This window comes from Equus asinus, chromosome 14 (genome assembly GCF_041296235.1).
Source record: "Equus asinus isolate D_3611 breed Donkey chromosome 14, EquAss-T2T_v2, whole genome shotgun sequence".
NCBI classification, from domain to species: Eukaryota; Metazoa; Chordata; class Mammalia; order Perissodactyla; family Equidae; genus Equus; species Equus asinus.
In genome coordinates, this window is record NC_091803.1 from 21434923 (window position 1) to 21455022 (window position 20100).

At 42.7% G+C, this 20100-nt stretch overlaps 1 protein-coding gene across 10 annotated transcripts in view; it reads left to right on the forward strand.

Annotated features, from left to right (window-relative positions):
- Positions 1 to 20100, forward strand: part of AUTS2 (activator of transcription and developmental regulator AUTS2) — a 1153302-nt gene that overhangs the window by 1124452 nt on the left and 8750 nt on the right. For 3 of the 10 annotated variants that reach the window (XM_070484470.1, XM_070484473.1, XM_044747029.2), the window contains 9 exons: positions 566 to 1037; positions 2382 to 2635; positions 3765 to 4006; positions 5689 to 5733; positions 8795 to 8890; positions 11288 to 11359; positions 12618 to 12647; positions 14358 to 14429; positions 17636 to 17777. In XM_070484470.1, the coding sequence (XP_070340571.1) occupies positions 566 to 1037; positions 2382 to 2635; positions 3765 to 4006; positions 5689 to 5733; positions 8795 to 8890; positions 11288 to 11359; positions 12618 to 12647; positions 14358 to 14429; positions 17636 to 17777 (1425 nt within the window). The remainder of the gene's footprint in view (positions 1 to 565; positions 1038 to 2381; positions 2636 to 3764; positions 4007 to 5688; positions 5734 to 8794; positions 8891 to 11287; positions 11360 to 12617; positions 12648 to 14357; positions 14430 to 17635; positions 17778 to 20100) is intronic. The other 7 variants (XM_070484472.1, XM_014847809.3, XM_070484475.1 and 4 more) reach the window with 5 other exon arrangements.

Here is a 20100-nt window from a genome sequence, read left to right on the forward strand (position 1 = left end):
ACAAAAAATTATTTCCCCAAATGTCAAGTGTGTCTCACCAGTCAAGATGGAAAGTAAGGAGGAGACAAGGCCAAGAAGAAACATCTGTGTGTGGTTAAATAACATTTGCTTCATTGGCTATTGAAAACACTTCTCTTTTGTGTGTTCAAGAACTGTATTTGTTTTAAAAGGGAAAAATCAACTTGTCAGCTATTGTTTCTTAATTTTGCTCCATAAAAGGCTTTGTTAAGATTAAGGAAAACATTCATTTTCAGACTCTGGTGGCCTAGGCGTCTTTCTGGAATGCAGCCTCCTCTGGCGGGTTCGCCTTTCTTCCCTGACAGGCATGGCTGCTTGAGGGGCAAAGGCTGCTCCCCCATCTTTCCCCATCTCCCATTGGCCCTATTCACAGTATGCGCATGCCCCACATGGGGTAAAGACGGGACAGGAAGCTAGGACATGGCACTAGGCCATGTGTGTCGTTGGGACTGTATAATTTGGGCTTGGAGTCTGCTTTCCACTCCTTATTTCATTTCACACTCACATGTCATTGCCTGTGGTTTTGTCTTTGCTCTCCCCCATACAGATCCGGAGTTAGGTGTTGGCACGCTACCTGAACATGACAGCCAGGATACAGGGCCGATTGTCCCTAAGATATCGGGTCTAGAGAGAAGCCAGGAGAAGAGCCAGGACTGTTGCAAAGAACCAATCTTTGAGCCCGTGGTGCTTAAAGACCCCTGCTCTCAGGTCCCACAGCCACTTTCCCAGCCCCAAGTGGAGCCCCAGCCCCGAGCTCCTTCTCCGGACCCTGACTTGGTGCAGCGCACAGAGGCCCCGCCTCAGCCTCCACGTCCAAGCACACGGCCATCACAGGCGCCCCCAGAGGCCCAACTTCAGCCTGCCCCGCAGCCTCAGGTGCAGAGGCAGCCCAGGCCACAGTCCCCTACCCAACTGCTCCATCAGAATCTCCCACCTGTGCAGGCCCACCCCTCGTCTCAGAGCCTCTCCCAGCCATTGTCAGCCTACAACAGCAGTAGCTTAAGCCTCAACAGTTTAAGGTGAGCCAACCTGCTTTTTTTTGCCTGACTTTTGTCATCTTATTTGGGACAGGCAGGTAGTAGTGGATAAGGGATTCCCAAGGAGACTGGCGTTTCCCTGTTGAAAACATTGTCATTTTGTTCTTCATGAGGCAGAGACCGGAAGACAGGGGGGCTGTCAGGTGAGAGGTGGGTCTCTTGGGAGAAGATTGGTTGAGTTGGGTTGTGTAGTGAGGACATTGTAAAGAACTAAAATATCTATCAAGACTCCTGAGAGAGCGAAGGTAGGAAGGAGAAGAATGCTTAAGAAACAGTTGCAGGTGCTGTGCTCGGGACCCCTACCATGGCTGAGAGGCAGGGAATGGAAACCTGAGGTTCGGCAGAGGTCACTGAATGCTAAGAGATTCACAGAAGAGAGGCTCTTTGCCTCTGAGGGAGGACTTTTTACAGAAGCTACCTCTCCCTTCAACTCCAGAGGCAGGAATTTGGGACCAAGGAGTATTCTGGTTTGAGGTTGTCATTGTGATTTACTTCCTCCATGGTGGGACAAAGAGGTAGAGAAGAAACAAGCTGGGTTTAGAGAAGGAGCAGAGCTCTCGCGTGGAAATCCAGGCGCTCCTCTGTCTTGTCTTTGCCAAATTACAAAGGAAAGTTTAAAAAGTCGCACAAAGGAGAACTGCAGAGAAAAGGGAGACACAACCTGAGTGCAGGGCTACGTGTTGCCCACCCTGGCCTTTCCTGAGGGTTGTAATTCTAACCCCTGTTGTTTCCCTTGTTACAACTTAGCAGCTTGTTTTTCCTGTCTGTGACGGGAGGGAAAGTGCCTTAGTTGGGCCAGGGCCATCCTCTGCCCCAAGGCCAGTTCCGAGGTCTCCAGACCAGAGAGGTGATAGGCAACCTGAGTCCCCTGTTTCACCTCTTCTCTGTGCTTCTTCACTGAAGAAGTAGCAGACAGACAGGGTGCACTCAGATCATTGTTCTCATTCCTTTCTTGAATTTTATTGCTATATAGGGAATGTGGCTAGTGGAGAATGGGAAGTCATGGAACTTTCCAGGAGTGAAGAGGAGAATCCGGCCGCAGAGGGAAGAGCTTCCCTGGGTTTTTGGCAGAATCAGCTGTCTGGACCCCGAGATGCGCAGTAGCTCTGGAGCCGCAGTTTCTCTTGTGCTGTGTCTGAGGAGTGACGGGAACTTTAGAGGAGTTGGGATTCCAGCAGAGGCTCCTGTGCAGAGGGGAGGCTCCATAAAGAGGCAGGAGCGAGAGGAAAAGCGTTCAATGGCTTTGGGCAGGGAGATGGGATTTTTTTAAGAAAATAAATTGCTTACCTCTTTTTCTTCTTTTTTTTTTGGTTGTTACTCCAACAGCAGTAGCAGAAGCAGCACTCCAGCGAAGACTCAACCCGCCCCTCCTCACATCTCCCACCACCCCTCAGCCTCCCCATTCCCCCTCTCACTGCCCAACCACAGCCCCCTGCACAGCTTCACGCCCACCCTCCAGCCCCCCGCACACTCACATCACCCCAATATGTTTGCCCCTCCCACTGCTTTGCCTCCTCCACCACCTCTGACATCAGGGAGTCTGCAGGTCCCCGGACACCCGGCCGGGAGCACTTACTCAGGTAGGATGGAGGAGCTGGCCTTGCTTCCCCATGCTCCCACCTCCCTTGCCAGTGGCTTCACCTGCTGTCTCTGTTGTCCCTGATTGCCAGGTTTTATCTGTTGACAATTTTCTGCTTTATTGTATGTATTCTTGTAATCTTCCTCCAATCGTTTGTGGGCTGAGGTTCAACAAAAATATGTACCAACACCTACACCAACCTAGCACAACCCAGGTGAATTGGACACTGCCAGAGGGAACCAGTTTGTTTGAAGTCATGAGGCTTTTCGAACTAAGTTCACCCACTGAATGGTAAAACACAGATTGTATGTGCCCTGTTGTCTAGGCTCCCATTCGATGACAAAAGCTTCCAAGCCCATATATGTTTCATTCCAGCATCTTGAATTGCATCCTGGTTTAAGGGGTTTGTTTTAGTTGAATAGGGCCTTCTACCTTCTTGGAAGAGGAAGATGAACTTTTTGTGGCAATATATCCTAGAATATTAAGGATAGACCTAGTGTTAGATATTGGGTCCTTTTCTCCTCACCTGTATTAATCAGGTCAAATGTCCCAATTTTGAGTCTGTTGTAGCCATGTTACACCACTAACACAGAGAGCTGTAAAGCAGAGATTGGCCTTTGAAGAGGGCGTGAGAGTTCCGCCATGTTAACAACTGACATTGATTAGTATGCTAGTCCCTGTTCTTAAGCACTTAACTACGTTAATTCCTTTAACCCTCAAAACAAACCCACAAAATAGGCAGTTTTATTGTCTCCATGTGATAGATGAGGAGACTGAGACACAGTTGGGTGATTTGACATGCCCAGGGGTCACTCAGCTGACAGTGACAGAGCTGAAAATTGACCTCTGGCCATTCAGCCTGGAGTCTGTCAGCAACCACACTGATAGACCATCTGTTCCTAAAAGCCAAGAGGCTAGACAGAGAACAGAATTAGATTGTGACTGGGCGTTAGTATCCTCTGTCTCGTTGGTTGTCCCCTTCCATGTAAGGGTCCAGCTGCACCCCTGAGAGCCCCAGCTCCTGTGCCCTCACCACTGTGTCCCCTGCATAGGGTGCTTGGATGTCCTGTTCTGAAGGAAATTACTGCTACAAGAAAAGGTGTCATCCTCTCCCTTTTCTTCTTTTCCAGAGCAAGACATCCTGCGACAGGAACTGAATACACGTTTTTTGGCCTCTCAGAGTGCTGACCGTGGGGCTTCCCTGGGCCCTCCGCCCTACCTACGGACCGAGTTCCACCAGCACCAGCACCAGCACCAGCACACACACCAGCACACACACCAGCACACCTTCACACCGTTCCCCCACGCCATCCCACCCACCGCCATCATGCCGACGCCAGCACCTCCCATGGTGCGTACCCCAGGCAGAAATGTGAGGATAAGTAGAGCACGACTCTTTTTTTATGCAGCACGGTGGGGTTGGGATGGGCTGTTGTGGCTCAGGAGATGGATGAGAAGTGATAGCCATTTAGGTGGCTCCTGTGGCCTTGTCCATCTTTGTTGGAGAGAGGGGAATGTGCCCTGCTCCTTGGCTGTACTAACCCAGGGCCTAAAGTAGGAACTTTTTTCTAGACAGTTATATTTAGCACTGTGGATGGATCTTACTCCGGATGCCCTCAAATGGTCACATCCACTGTTGGTAGTTAACTTCTTAAAGGGTGATTTTGTTTTCTTGAGCTTCTTGGGGTATGCCACCACATATAAAAATGTACCTGTCAGTGCTTTGCACCAAGTACCAGCAAATAAGTGCTCACAGAATCCTGGGAGTCAAGAATAGGGCTGAGGAGGGAGAGAGCTATCAGGAGACTTGGACTACATCGGGTACTGCCTGCTCTTTCAGATGGCTTCCCTAAACTGACTTTGTCAGTGGTGTCATATTTCTTGTGTTTCCTAAGACAGTCCCGCAGTCTGGTATTATGCTCTGTCAGCAAGTGGTCAGGGAGCCATGCACCCTGCTGGGTCAGAATTCAGCCTTGTGGTAAGAGGTACCACTGGCAATGATGTGGTCTTGGTCTTAACTGGGGACTTGCACATGCTGGGAGAACCAATTAGGATTTCTTTTAAATTTAAGAACTGTAATGAATAGTGTGCTGTTGAGATCCTAAAAATTCTGAGATAGGGCCGTGTGTCTGTATTAGAGTTTTTTAATTATTAATTTTTAATATTTAAGGAAATAGTGGATTTTAAGGCAATTAATATATTAAGACATTGTGAGAAGAGATTTGAATTCCCTGATTTTAGGAGGCATTCCCTTCACGAAACTTTGTATCCGCTGCTCCCTCCCCATCCTCCATGTTGTTCTACTTAATTTTTTAAAATACTTTTAAAAGTTTATTTTATAAATTTTATTTAGAAGAATATTGGAGCTGAAGCCTTGAGACTAAAAGTTTTTCCTATAGCAAATCCTGTATCTTTTTTCTGGATGAACTATACTTCTCAACAGTTATATTTTTAAGGACCTATCATTTGGGGAAGAGTTTATGCCAGCCCGAGCTGTTCTATAAAAAATTTAAACTAACTGAGGGGAGTTCCAGTGTCAGGAGGATGACATTATTTAGAGGAAACAATGGTAACTCTTTTCTGCTCAAAAGAAAGGTGATAAGACCTGGCCCAAATTGCTTTGTATTTGGCTGTAATTCATTTCAGAAGACAGCTGAATGTACAGTTTTCTGCCGAAGTGAAGATGAAAATGGAGGGAATTCTCTGGATAACTCAGACCAAATGCTTACTTCTTTCTGATTTATCTGAATAATTGCCTCTTTTCTCCAGTTTAGATGTTCGGTTTTGTGCCAATCTCTAAATATAGACTGGAAAGAAAGACACTTTGGTGTGGCCGGGATCTAAATGCACCATACGGGTTTTCACTTTGTTTTTGCATTTCTCTTGGCTTCTTGTCAGAGTGACTCAGGAGCTCAGGATGGTTTCATAGATGAGGTTATGGAGTCTGGTGACAGCACAATGACGGAGAAGCTTGCTTAGGGCTACCTCCACTGAAGCAGTGAACAGAAATGTAGATTCTCTAAGTAACTAGCTTTTGCTTTGATCCCTTTACAGTTTGACAAATACCCTACAAAAGTTGACCCATTCTACCGGCACAGTGTGAGTCTTGTTACCATGCTACACGTTTCATGTAACTGCTTGTCCACTTTTGCACTCTTGCCATAGATCAGTAAATGACTAGCAGCCTTCCTTAATCATCTTTGCAAGAATTCCCATTGCTCCTCGTCACTTTGGATGCTTGCTTTTGTGACGTTCGCTTTTGGTAAAGATGCAGTATCATCTTCTGAATCAAAAGATCATAAGCCGTCCGAAGACTTTAAAGCAAAGGTGAACTCCCCTGGAAGCCAGGCACCTGTCCTGGGGTGTCTGCAGTGGGATCTTTATAGTTTCAGGAGACTCTGAAATCACAGGATTTGAGTCATTGATTGAAATGCCATTAACACAGAATTCCTGGAATTCAACTTGAATTATGTCTTCCAAATAGAAAGTCCCTTATCTTTTTGACTCAAAACTCTTCAAAAAGCAGATTTTTATTTCCTCTAGACTAAATGTAGACCCCTCTTCCACATGGCTGGTATTATTCTCCTGAACTTATTACAACTAAAAATACAAGTGTATTTTTAATACACTGAAATAAAATACTTTAATTAATACACTTAAATAATATACTTAAATAAAAGAAGCTCTTAAAATCAAAATGTGTAATTTTTTTCCTCTTTAAACTCACTCTTCTTCATTAAAAAAAAATACTCATTTTATGCAATTTTCAGAGTACGTTCTGGAACTTAAATTGGTACCAACCTAAGTTAGATATAAAACAAGGGCTTCTTTTTATAACAAAGACCTTGAACATTTTATCATGATATTTTGATTACGGAGTGAATGCTGCATCATTTTTACCTGAAATTTTCCAAGTTTCTTTGCTCAATGGTTTATTTATATTTTTGAAACAAGACCAGAAAGGAGGAAGATTAATAACTGCTTGTAACCATGTTGATTCACCATACTCAACTATTCTTGCTTTGGTTTTTGGATAGTGTTAACTTATTATTTGAATATAAGTGCTACTTAAGAGATCAGCAAAGCCTGTGAATTCATTCCTACTTTGAACCAGATCATTAGACACTGTATTAGTCCTGAGTGTAGCTGAGAAGTCAAGACTAGAAAAATATTAGAAATCAGTTAAGAATTATACTGACTAGAGACTTTCAGAAATAACATGAGGAAAGCCCCTTCAGAAAGGGATGAGGAAAGTGTATTTGAGTGCCTCGGCTCCCCCACTGTTCCAGCACTATTCTGCTCAGTACTGTGACACACAAGCTTTTTGTAAAGGGACCTGCAAAACACAGGAGACCTGTTGGTTTCCTCTTTGGGTCTGCCCTGTGAATGGTGCCATCCTTAATAATAATCAGATTCCTGCCCTTTGTCTATACTTACTGATTTAAATTAAGGACCAGCTAACAAAATCATTCTTAGAGAAAGTTTAGCGTGCTCAACAGGTGGCTCAGATTTATTTCCTAGGACCAAATACAGTGCCTTTTTCCATGCGTATTCTACCGAGAGTCCAAGATTTCAGATGGAGAGTAAGCCTGGAGGCCCGAATTTTGGGAAGGTTTATATTTTATTACCTGGGTACTTCAGATTTTTAGTCAAGGGAAAATAGTCAGCTGTAGTTTTAGAGGGTCAGTAATTGACTAAAGCAGAAGAAAAATGGTGAGAACATCCAATTTTGTATTGAAAACATTAAAGGAAAAATAGCTGCCTGGAGACAGAGAAATAGAAATTTGAGTGTGTTTACAGTGGCATCTATTTAATTACTCTGCTTTTTACAGTGTACTGTGGGAGAGTTATTTCATATTATTAGTTATAGCGGATAATATACAAAGTACCTAGTCTCACCTGCTTTGGGGATTAGGGCATTGTAAGGGGAACTAAGATGCAATGCACTCAAGTGTCTAAAACACAATTTTAGACTTAAAAGTAATTTTAAATGAGGGCACTTGGCTTGCAGTCACTGTTTAAGTGGATTTAGTTCAATATCAATTAGTCTGAAAAACTTTGCTGCATCATTGAAGGGAGCAAAATGAAGTAAAGACCAAAAGAAAAAGTACGTGCTCTGAAAACAGACAGGATTGTGAAATGTGAATTTCAGTCATTACCTAGAAATAGCTAACATAAATTCATTATTAGAAAGAACTTGAATTATTGTTGTATTTTTGACGTATTATGCAACCATAGGGGTGGGCTGTTACTTAAGTATGTGTATAGTGGTTTGCTCAAAGTAAATGGAACCAGAGCAGTAGAATGTCAGAAACACTACATTTTTAGAAGGAGGAGGAGATGTGTTTGCATTGTCTTCAGTATTGCTATGTGCTTCTTTCCTCCATTGTATCCTCTATAGACTATTAATCCAAGAAAATTCATATTCGTAATTCAGAATCATTCTTCCTTCATTGTTTTGTCAAACTTACACATCAAGGGCTTGGCTTGAGTAGCCTCCAGCGAGTTGTCCATCTTATAGAAAACTGGGTAGCTCCATTGAGTATACACTGAGCCATTTTACCCTTCCTCAAATATTTGTCATCATTTTAGATGAGACAATTAAATTGTCCTCTGGAACTGCCACTTCTAGAACAACCTAATGAAGCAAGGATTGTGAATATTTTCTCATTTCCTTAACTATTAAAAATCTAAAAGTACTAATTGAATTTTAATGGTATAAAATCCTGGAGCTCATAAAGACTTGCTTCTTTTCTGCCTTTTTTTTTTTCTTTTTCTTTTTTTCTTTTTCCAATTAACTTGTAATTTCTGGGCATCTTATTTGGCTCAGCACCCCTCCTGTTTTTGCTACGCATTAAAATCTCCAACCACTTAGGACTTCTATCCAATGTAACAATTAATAATTAGAAAAGCTCCCTGTCTCATCATGTTCTCATCTGGGACATCATTTGTTGGCTGACTGATTCTGAACTACTTTTAACTTTTTAAGTTAAGCATTCATGGCACATCTGTGTGATCATTTCATCGTGGCTTCTTGACTAATAGCATCAAACAGATTACTTGGCTTGCTAATGTTGTCTTTCTATGGGAAGAGAGTTGGAATCTATCATTTATTTGCCTCTTACTAAAATCCTTTTTCCCTCTCCATCTTTGGCCACAGCTCTTCCATTCCTACCCTCCTGCAGTATCGGGCATCCCCCCTATGATTCCGCCCACTGGCCCTTTTGGTTCACTACAAGGAGCATTTCAACCGAAGGTAAGAAACTGTACAGTGAAAACATACAGTATTTATAAGTGGAGTCTCAGGCTAGGCATGCAGGTGGGTTCTGCATCCTCTCTCCTGCCAGTGACTGATTTCTCGGATCCATGATGACCACTGGGATGAGGGTGAAAATACTTTTTCCTAGTTCATCTAGTTTTCAACCTCAGCTAAAACTTAATTTTCAGTCTGTCCTACCCATGTAATCTCAGTTGAGCTAGGATTTCCTGTGCTCTTTAAAATATGTGGACTATATATATATTTTTTTCCCATTAATATTGTGGACATAAGCTTCTTTCAGGTCAGGAATTCTATGACACATCAGAGGTATGTGCCCCAAGTTGTCCTTGAGGTATATATTATTAGCAAAGATGCAAAGGTGAGCCTTTATTGATTTTAATAGAAGGAGGAAAAAGATTCCAAACTAAAATTGTATCCTCTGAATCGTGTGAGAGAAAGATGCTTCTGCTCACTCTGCCTCGTTTCACTTCTCAGCCCCGTGTGTCTTCAGAGAGGGTCTGCCTGCCGGTGGAGGCAGCACTTGCCTGTCTGTACTCCTTCCTCCCACTGTGCCCTCTCTCAGTCCTCCTACCCCTCAGCCATGGTCACACTTGCCAAGGTCAAGACTAACGTCCTAGTGTGAAAGTGACCTTTTACCCTTTATAATAACTAAATTCTTTCCTACCTAGTCAGTGACATGCTACTCAGCTTGGGCCAATGTTGAGGAGTAATTCTCAGAATACTCTGCCTTTTTGTGACTTTAAATCTGTGACAGCCCCTATTTTACCTTCTTAAAAAACAAAATGAATGTACTTCTCATGTTAGTGACCCTTCTCAGATTTTAAAGTAGGAAATTTTGTTGTGTGATTTTTGTTTTCTTTTTTTTTTTTCCCCATCTCATTTCTAAGATAAAACACCAAATTTGGGCCATAGTCTCCCAGGATGAGCACATATTGCATTTCCAAAGGCATGTTACCTTAAAATTAGAAATAGGAAAATAAATTAAAAAGCATAGGGGTGGAATGGCTACACCTTAGAAATTGCATTTACCTGCGTGGAATTGCAGCTCATATGCCAGGTGATATATATGCAGGGCTCTTAGGATGGCCGTGGTAAACACCTCCTATCTTGGGATAAAATGATAATGGTTTTTAAACTCCTTCCCCCTGATCTGCACTTTACTACTCCCTCAGACCCTGGTCTGTCCCCTCTAGGTTGCAACAAATCTCTAGTGAATCCCCAAATAGACTGGTAGGTCATTTAATAAATTAGACTGTTTCCCTCACTCACAATTATCCAATCACACAGAAAACTACATCTGGGCAAGAAAGTGTCTCTCCTGGTGTTGAAATAGGCCTTTCCAGGCCATCTTACTGATTGAATATGTAGATTGCCGTTCATTAGTGGAGTTCTTCATATGTATGCAAATCAGGCTGTTAACAACTCCAGCTTAATTGTTAGTTGTACAGCAGCTGATTGCTTTTCTTCCTTTCATTCTTTTTTTTTTCTTCTCCTTATAGGAAAGCTTCGTGCCTAAACTTGAGCTCTTTTTCCACACTAGTTAACTTCCAGTGTGAGGGGATTCATAGGAGTTATGATTTCTTAAATAAAATGCCTGGTGAAAATTTCTCTGATTCTCCCCACTGGAAAGTCATGACTGCCTGTGCCTGAAGTAGGCTTTTGTTGTTGTTGTTCGTTCAGAGGACAAAAGCCTGCAGAGAAGGTTATTGTTATTAATGACACTTAAGAATGGCGGTGGGAATAGGAAAGATGAAGCAGAATTACTTTGGAAATCAGTTAATAGTAGATCTATGTGGTCCCTAAATTAGGTTCTCTTGTCCCATTTCCACCACTGCTAATGAGTAATTACTGAGTGTAATTTCTTGTTATTGTCTGTCAGTTAAAATGTAGAGAGTTAGCTTAATATCTATAAAAAAACTCTCAGTTATTCTGATGAGAAGCACCTGATATAGCAAATTATAATGATGTTCACTTAAGCATCTCTTGGAATGTTTGGTGATAAAGCAAAAAACACAACAACAGAGCTGTCAGTAACTTGGAAGAAGATGGATTTCGGGGCAGCACTTGCTTGTATTGCTTCTCTTCTTTGGTCCTTTGCTTTTTATTGCAGTGAAATGTGGTGCGGTCCACCTCTCTGTTTTCAGATGCCATTGCTGGAGAGGGCAATCCCTGGTCAGGGTCCCTTGAGAGCATAGGGAGCGGGACCTCATGAAGAGCAGGTGTGATCACTGAGAGAAATGAACCTGTTAACTCTTATATTCCAGAATGAAACAAAAAGTACTGTTTGACTTCTATAATTTATAGTGAAAGAAAGACCTTACTTTCATGTCCCATATCATATGCTCCCTAAGCTGTGATCTAATTAATTTGTAGACATCCAACCCTATCGATGTTGCTGCTCGACCTGGGACAGTCCCACACACTCTACTCCAAAAGGACCCGAGGGTACGTACAGGTTTTGTCTCGGGCAACACTAGGGCACGTTGGTCTGCAGAGGACAGCTAACCCAGTGCGTGCACCCTCCTTAGCTCATCTGAGCGAGCCGCTATTTTAACTAAGCTATTCCTTCTAGTTTGTGGGAGAAAGTGCCAGCCAGTTACTTTTAGAAAACAAAATCTCTCCTGCCTGCTACAGCCATATGACACTTGCCTAGGGGAGGAAAGAGGAATTGGTGATGGTCTAAGCCCAGAAATTGGACACTGTTAGCTTGTGTAGATTCTACTTGACCAGTCTTCTCTGTCTGCATCTCGTTAAATTTCTCTGACACAAAAGAAATAGCTGTAAAATGTTTTGAATGGGGAAGCCCTAGGAGCTTTTCTTCCTGGAAGTCAGGATACATCCCCCGCTTGCCTGGGGTCAGGAAGTCACTGTACCACACAGCTCCTCTGGCCCTCTACTTTCCATGTGGTAAGGATCCTCGTTTGCTCTAGAGCTAAATAAAATATCCGTTATGTGTTGGTTATGTTATTTATTCATAATGTATACCTCTACCAACTCTCAAAAAGAATTTGAAGTTCTACAATAGATAGAATCTTGTGTCAGTGGTTGTTATTTACATTCATCTTCGTAGTAAAATGTGAAAAAATGATCACCTTTTACAATATTGTCTTTTTCCCTGGGTAAGGGCAGTCAGAGATTGATGACCAGAGTTAGGTAGGAATTTAAAATGACTCAACTATGTAAGTATTTTGATGATGTTTCGTGAACTTACTTGAAATGTCTGGTATCTCTAAGTAATGTACAGTCGTGGAATTAAGGGTCTTGGTAAAGATAGCCTCGTTCTACTGGATGTCTGGAGAAGACAACCCTCCGATACCCACTAGCATCCAGCCTTCCCCATCTAGGTCTGAGGGCTGTTCTGCCTCTGACTTGTTGGGAGTGGTTTGGAAGGGCTGCTCAAGAGAGTGAAACTCCTCAGATGTGTAATGTGAGCAAATCATGTTGCCAGAGGGCAAATTGCTATTGATTAAACTTGTTCAGGGGCTTGTCAGTGTAGATGTACCAAGGCTTGTGAAGTGGGGGAGGGGACACTTGGCACTTTTGATGGTGTGAAAATGGGCTAATTATTCTCTAAAAGGGCTTCATTTAAAAGTAAAATTCTAACATTTTAATTTCCCCTCCTAATGAAGCACTACAAATTTGTTAATTAGAGCAATTGTTTGAGTGACAGGCATGTAACCAAGTTGTCATTTTCTCTTCACAGTTGACAGATCCTTTCAGACCTATGTTAAGGGTAAGAAAGCTTCTTCCAGAACTGTTTTGCAACCTCTGTTTGACTCCCTGTGGGTTAAAAATAAAATCCATTACAAAGAAACAAGCCGTAGAAACTTTGGAATAAAATGTTGGAATGACAGTGGTTGGGTTTTTCAAGTAGTCTGATTGCAAATGGCCTAAATTGTTTTGCTTTGAGTGTTGGAGGAGGCCAGTCCCTTGAGGTGAAGCTAACAGATAAAATTTAACCAAGTCAGATTCTCTTTGTTAGCAGTTCTGGTAAAAGATTTTAGTGGGACTTAAGGGGAAAGACTTAGGCTGTAGGCTGAAATTAGGATTTCACTGAGTTCTACTGGCTCTCTTATACCTAGAAAATATATACTGGGTCCGTTTGTTTTTGCTGGTGGCTACCTTATTCTGCATTTAGTGATGTTGACTTGTCACAACCATTCGACCTGTTTCTCTGGTGCAGAAAAGGACTACTATAAGCATTGGTTTGTTAACATCTTAACAGGTCTGGAGAGTGGCCAGCAGATGACCTCTGAATAAATGCTGACTGACTTGGTGGTGGAGGAATAGGGAGTGATGGATGATTGGATGGAAGATGGATGGATAGTAGATTTCCTGCCGTACTTAACCCATTTCTGCAGCACATAATCAGATATTTAATTTCTCCAAAGGGAAAAAAAACGAGGATTGTGTCATCACTTAGGTGATTTCAGATGACTCGTAATTTCATTACAAAAGGAGAGAACTGACCCCAGACTTGGATTTAAGTATATATTTCGGAAACAGCTCTTTAATATAGAAACCAGAAGCATCTGTCTGTTGCCGACATAGGAATGGAGCAGTGTTTCTTCTCATCCATCCTGGAGTTACTGAGCACACATTCGGAGCTTATGAGTAGATTACATAGCAGGAGTACAGATGAAATAGAAAGAGGTGGTCCCTGCTCTCCAGGTGATAAGACAGACTACACTCAGAGTTTCTCCACTGCTAATAAAGCAAGACATGAAATAATTTGAGACATAGATTGATATTTTCCCAAAGGCTGGAGGAGGGACTTGATAGCTGCAGAGGACTAGAGAAGTAGAAAGGAATGAGTTCTCGGTTCTTTTTTTTTTTTACTTAGAACTGAACAATGCCCACCAACATGAGTGGGTAGTTGACTCTTATTGAAGCACTTGTGGGAACTGGGCTTCTGTAAAAATGTAGTGAATTTCTTTGTTCCACTTTGGGGGTTAAAAACAGCCAGTGTTGGGGGAGGTAAGCAGGTTCTGTACCCTCTTGTTTTGAACTGATTCACAACATTCATTAATTAGCCCTTCTGAACAGCCGATTTGCATTACAGCATGGCCACGTTTGTTAAAGAGGGCTTCCCACTCTACCAGGTCTGCCAGCTGGCACCAGAAAAGAAAGAGAGAAGAGAAACAAAATGGGGGTTGGGGCTTTTGCCGTCTTATCCTTGGTAACCAGCAAGGGCCCCGTGAAGGATGGTTTTCTGAATCATGGCCACCAGCTCGGGCTCCCAAGGGAGGAGAGATGGAGCTGACTGTGGCTCCCTCAGGCTTGGGCCCTGAGGCTGCAGAGAGAAGGCGCTCGAGGGTACAAAGCACTCTTGTTTCATGAAACAAGCCACTACAGCCAAAATCTGCTGAAAGCTTTGGGGAAATTGAAAGTGGTTTTCTCTGAAAGGCCTTCTTTCTGACCATGGTGCTCTTTCTTGTTCCAGAAACCAGGGAAGTGGTGTGCTATGCATGTTCACATTGCCTGGCAGATCTACCACCACCAACAGAAAGTCAAGGTCAGTCTTGCCTTCCTCATCTTGAGGGTTGGGAATGGGGGCATACGGGAGTGTGATCTCCCAATTAAGGAGGCATTTAAACAGATTCTAAAGACCCATAGGCAGGAAGGCTCAAGTCTCTCTTGGAAAAGCTATTCGAAAATCTTACTATTAATTAGGGAGACTACCAGCATGATGACAAAACAGGAGCAAATGATAATCCCTGATGTTTTTCTTTCCTTTTTTTTCAAAGGATTTTGTCATCTCATTGATCCAGAGAGCTGAAATATAGATTAAATCCTAAAGTAAAGGTTTTGGAAATCTAATTATAGTGGCCAGGTATTAGTATGGAAAATATTTAGTATCTGGGAAGAGCTATATATGAAAGTTTTCTTTTCTCTAAGAATTGATGCATTCTTTTCATTTTATGGCTTTGGAAACATGATAGACTAATTTATGCCCTGTACGATGCTACTGAACTTCCATTAGCAATGCACATTATTAAAAATTCCTCTTCTAGAAGTAGTGTTTGGTTTGCAGTGACAGTTCCACACCCTCCTTAGTCCTCCTGATGACCAGTACCAGAGGTCAGAATACAGGCAGTGAATACAGGCAGATCTAACAGCCAGTATTTGTTAGAACTGCTGTCTAGCAGATTACCTTCTCTGTCCACATGATTGTTCTTTGTTGTCTGTACTTTCGTCCTGTGGATGAATACATTCCATGTTCCACCGGGTCTTTATGACACAATAGAGAAGAGATGAAAAATTTCTGCAGGTGACCAGATATGGCCTCCTTGGTTGTTGGCTCAGGGAACAAAGTAACTAAGAAGTCAAGATTTTACAGTTTGTAACTCTGCCCAGAAAAATAGGAGAAAACAACCAATCAAGTAATTCCAGTAAGCTTCAGTTAATCCGTTTGTTCATGAACAAGCCTTTTGTCCTAACAACATTTGGGAGCCATCATGAGAATAATAAAAGAGGCCAATAAACAAGGAGTGAGAGCTAGTCATCACAGAAATGTTTTTTTTTTAAATGGTCAAATGATATTTAAAAAACCAACCTAGTTAAAAGTTAAAGAGCCAACCTCAGTAAATGAGGTCACTCCAATATTTTGCTTTGGTGCCAAATACCTGCTCTTTCTCGTAACATCCCATCAGTGAGTTTTGCTCACTTTTACTTTATTGTTAGGTGAGGTTTATTAGAAACCTTATGGTTTAGCTTAGTTAGAAAATGTATGTGCTTTGAAGAGCTAACTAGATTTTGATGCTTAGTTCAATTCACTCTGTTCTGGATGATGTGGTTAGCGGAACAGTAGGTAAGACACATCCTCCTTGTAACTCCTTTGGTTAAAAGCATTGAAGGATGTTGTAGGTACCATTTTAGCAACTTCTTTTCCTTGGAAGTGTCCCCAGGGACTAAAACTTTCATTATCTCAATTCAATTAAGAAGACCTCTTGCACATGAGCTAACTGTTCATCTTCCCTTTCCAGCAAACTATTTGTAATCCCCAGGCTCCATTTTGCTTCATGGACCTAAGTTGTGGTTAATGGAACTGTGCTGTGTACCGTGCAATATTAGCACTAAATAATTTGGCAACCAAATTAAAAGAGGCGCTCAAAAGATTTTATAGATTTATAGTGAATTACAAGCTTTGTTGTGGGGTTTGGCTATTAGTTTCTAGTGGGACTGTCATGGTAGGATTCCCTGTAGCTTTGAGCAGAATTTGTCTTGTCCCCTTTCAGTTTAATGGTCATTTACTCATTCACTTAGTCCCTTACCAAATAGTTAGTGAGAGAGCCTACCACCTGCAGGTTCCTTAGCGTGGCAGGCTCAGAGGGCATTCATCTGTCCTGGTGTCTCATTGCTTAGAGTCCAGTAGTGAGGATCAGTGTGTGCATAAAAAATGATGAACTTGCTGTCCACTTCCAAGGGGTATTGCTTCCAGCTTGAGGTCTCAGGTAGGTTTCCTTTTAAATGGGTGTGATGGATGAGTGTGACCTTCAACAGTGAGGGAATAGCAACCTTCCCTTGTCTCTGATTCTCGCACATGCTTGATCAGATGCCTCCTTGTTGACTTTATTGGACAATGGGACAAGGATTTACTTATAGCAGAACATGAGGGAGTTTGAAGGAGATGGAGCCAAAGAGATGGAGAGCTTCAGATGAGTCTAAGAGGTTGGAGGAGCAAGAGTCAGAAACAGACCAGGGGCCATGAAGGAGGAGGAGACTGGAAATCAGAGAGGTAGTGACCAGGGAAGGGAAACATGGACCTCTGGACCCCAGGCCAGGATGGGGGTTGGTGCTTGTCTGGGGATGTGTGAAGCCAGTTCAGAGAAGGCTATTGAGAATCAAGAAGGTGAGACAACCTTGAAACCATACTGTTTGAGTGGGCTGCCAACCCCAAGAATGATGCCAGGGTAAGGAATCAGGAGGATGATGATGAGCCACTTTCTACAACCTTAGAGGAAGCCGAGCTTGAGGGTGGATATGAAAATAAGAGGAAATAGAGTGAGTGCAGGTGACGGCAAGGACTTCACAACAAGAGAGGTTCTTAATGGTTGACTGTCCTTACTGATCTCCTCTCCCTCAGGTAATTGGGGGTAGTAGGCAAAGAAAAGACCCATATTAGTCAAATTAATATCCATGCTTTGTTTCTGTTTATTTTTTCTTTTTAAAAAAATAGGTAATGATCGTTTGAAAATTAGCTTGTAGGCATGCAAATATTTCTTTATAACTTGCAGTTACTAATGTACTGTGATCTATTAGAGTGTGGCAAAGAGTCATTAAACAATTAATTTACAGAGCAGATTATTCATGCAGAATTCCTAATAAAATGAGCTTTAAAATAACTATCATTTCAGAACTTGCTACAATGGGCCTTTAAGGCGAATAATAAACTATTTCAGAATAGTGGTGGTTTGAATAAATTGGACCTCAAACACTGGTTTCACTACTTGACATTTCTGACATGAGAAACAGGTATTGCCCAGTAACAGGCACTATTTACCCTGCTTAGGTTGACCTGCTTTTCTGGCATTTGAGGGTTCAATGATTGTGGGTTGCTCTGTTCCTCACAGCATTTGTAAACTTGACCCTGACTGGGGCTCGAAGCCCGAGTGAGCCATTCACAGAGTTACTCTCTCTGTCTCAGCCTCTTCATTAATATCTTTCTTCCCTGCCGTTTCTCTTGGGATTTCGTCTTTTATTTTTTCATCGCTGCTCTAGAAACAGATGCAGTCAGACCCACATAAGCTGGACTTTGGACTGAAACCTGAGTTCCTGAGCCGTCCTCCAGGCCCCAGTCTCTTTGGAGCCATCCACCACCCCCATGACCTGGCACGGCCTTCGACTTTGTTCTCTGCCACTGGTGAGTTCAGAGGGGCAGGGAAGAACTGAGAAGTGTAGTTCTCCAGTAGCTAAATAAATCACATTAGTGCTCTGGGCCACCGCTCAGTCACTCCCTAAAAAAATACAATTTATGCCAGTTTGCAAGGCAACATCACAGCACATTTAGGGAGATGGACCCTTTTTCATTGATATGCCCTCTTTCATTAAAGGAGGAAAAAAAGATCATCTTTCCCTTAGGGGACTCATATTGCTTCGGCTCATTATTTGCTTCTATATTAAACCAGTAGAACTCACAAGCATGTCAAATACTATTGAAAAAGATCAGAAATCTTGCAAGGGCGAATCGGAAGGAAATAATGGCAGGAACTGTATAAGGATGTGGTTGCCCTTACTGTCGGTGCCCACAGAGGACTCAGTAATTTTGCACCGTGATGCTCAGTCATGCTGTGTTTTGAAGGTCTGAGGATAAAGAAATACAATTAAGATTGTTGCTGGTGATATGGTCTGTGACAGGAAGGATGAATCAGTTGGTTACTGGTTTTCTCTGCTGCAGAAATTAATATTCTTGCCTGGTTGATTGTAATGAGGCAGGAAGTTTAGGGGACAGCGTGTAAAACCCAGAGAGATCTGTGCATTAACCTCTGAGAATACACACTCCCAAGTGCCTCTTAGGTCTGCCAAAGTGAGGGGATGGAGGAGCACTGCATCAGATAACCAGGTGCCTACAAACAAAAGGCAGTGGCTACAAGGAGTATTAGGGAGACAAGAGCAACCCTCTTGCTATCATTCCATCTTTTCTAAAGCTATTTTCGGTGCACAATGCCTGGCACAGGGCTCCACTTGGTCACACCAGGAAATGACAACACCGAGCTCATTCTAGTGATGAGCTCTCTGGCTTCATACCCACTGCTGTGCTGAGTAGAATTTACTCTTCTGGACATACTTATTCAAGGGACTTCATGTTTCTAGCCGTGAGGGAGCAGGTTTCGCATCCTGCCTGCCTGCTGCCTTCCTGGGCTTTTATCCAAGACTTATTTTTGGTGGACCTGAGGCTCTTCCATTCTGGAAGAGAGAAACTCCCACATTGCAAGAAATCATCATTTTAATGGGCCTTGTGGCCAAAGCAAGTGAATCACCCTTGAGGGTAAATGGAATTTGCTAAGGTCTCAGGTTCTTCTCTGTCACTTCTGTCTAGGGACATATTTGAAGGCTTTGTTACCATGGCACCTAGGCTCTGAGACAGGGCTATGAGCAATTTTTGGAGAGAAATAGAGAGATTTCTCCCTGGCTTTCATTTGAGCCAAGTGGATGAATTGGCTTCTTTTGCTTCAATAATTCTGGAACTGCAAGGCACCCCTGGGGGCTCTGGGCTCCCATCTTCCTCGAAGCATTAATTAGCTTGTACTACTACACAGACACCATGCAGCCAAATTTTTGTTTAGCTGGCAACACTGTTAACACCTAATGAATATGCCAGGCTGTATTCATTCTAAGGGGACGGGATATCATTTTTGCACTTTTTGTGTAGAGAATAAGTCACCGTCTAGGGCTGAACAGACAGCTCCTCAGATGCCTTTCCGTTCTGAGACGCCGTGACTGTGACAGGTTTTCTCCAGTGCTGGGTCACGTCCTCCACATCCCAGATCCACAAGGCCCTTGCAGTCTGGGGAACAATATCCTGAACTATCAATTGAGTTAATAGGGTGTTGGGAGGGACGACCCCCCGCTGTTTAATCTATATTCCTGAAGGAATGTATACTTGTTTATAGGAACTTGGTCAAAATGCAAGGGATTATGGGTTAGTTGTTAGTAAATTCGTTCAGGCCTTGTTTATACTTCCATTCTGGAAGGTAATCTTTTCCAGTGTAAGCAATACTGGATTTTGCCCAAAATGGCTATTTGGGGAAACTTTTAACTGATATGTATAATTTACACATACTTGTTAAATTCAGCCACTTTCATCTTTCTGTGGGGCACTAATGCCTGAAATAAACTAAAGATGCTTCTTCAGATGACCTTGGCCAATCTCTTGTCTAGAGCCAAGCCTGCCTCCCAGAGAGCTTGCCTCCTCGGCTCTCAGCCGCATATTAACAAGCCGGCTTGATGCCCTAAGCTCTTAGAAATACTGTCCTTCCCTAACTCACATGTACACACTCTCCATCTCGCTGTCTTTCCCTCTTTCCTTTCCCAGCTTCCGTCAAGGAAAGGATGTGAGGCATCTTAAAGAAATACATATTGTTTAAGGCAAATATGAAGTAGAGGAGAAAATGTGGATAATGGGAAAACCAGAGGAAAGAAGACCACTAAGTTAGACCTGAGTTCCCTGGCGGGTAAAGTAAAGA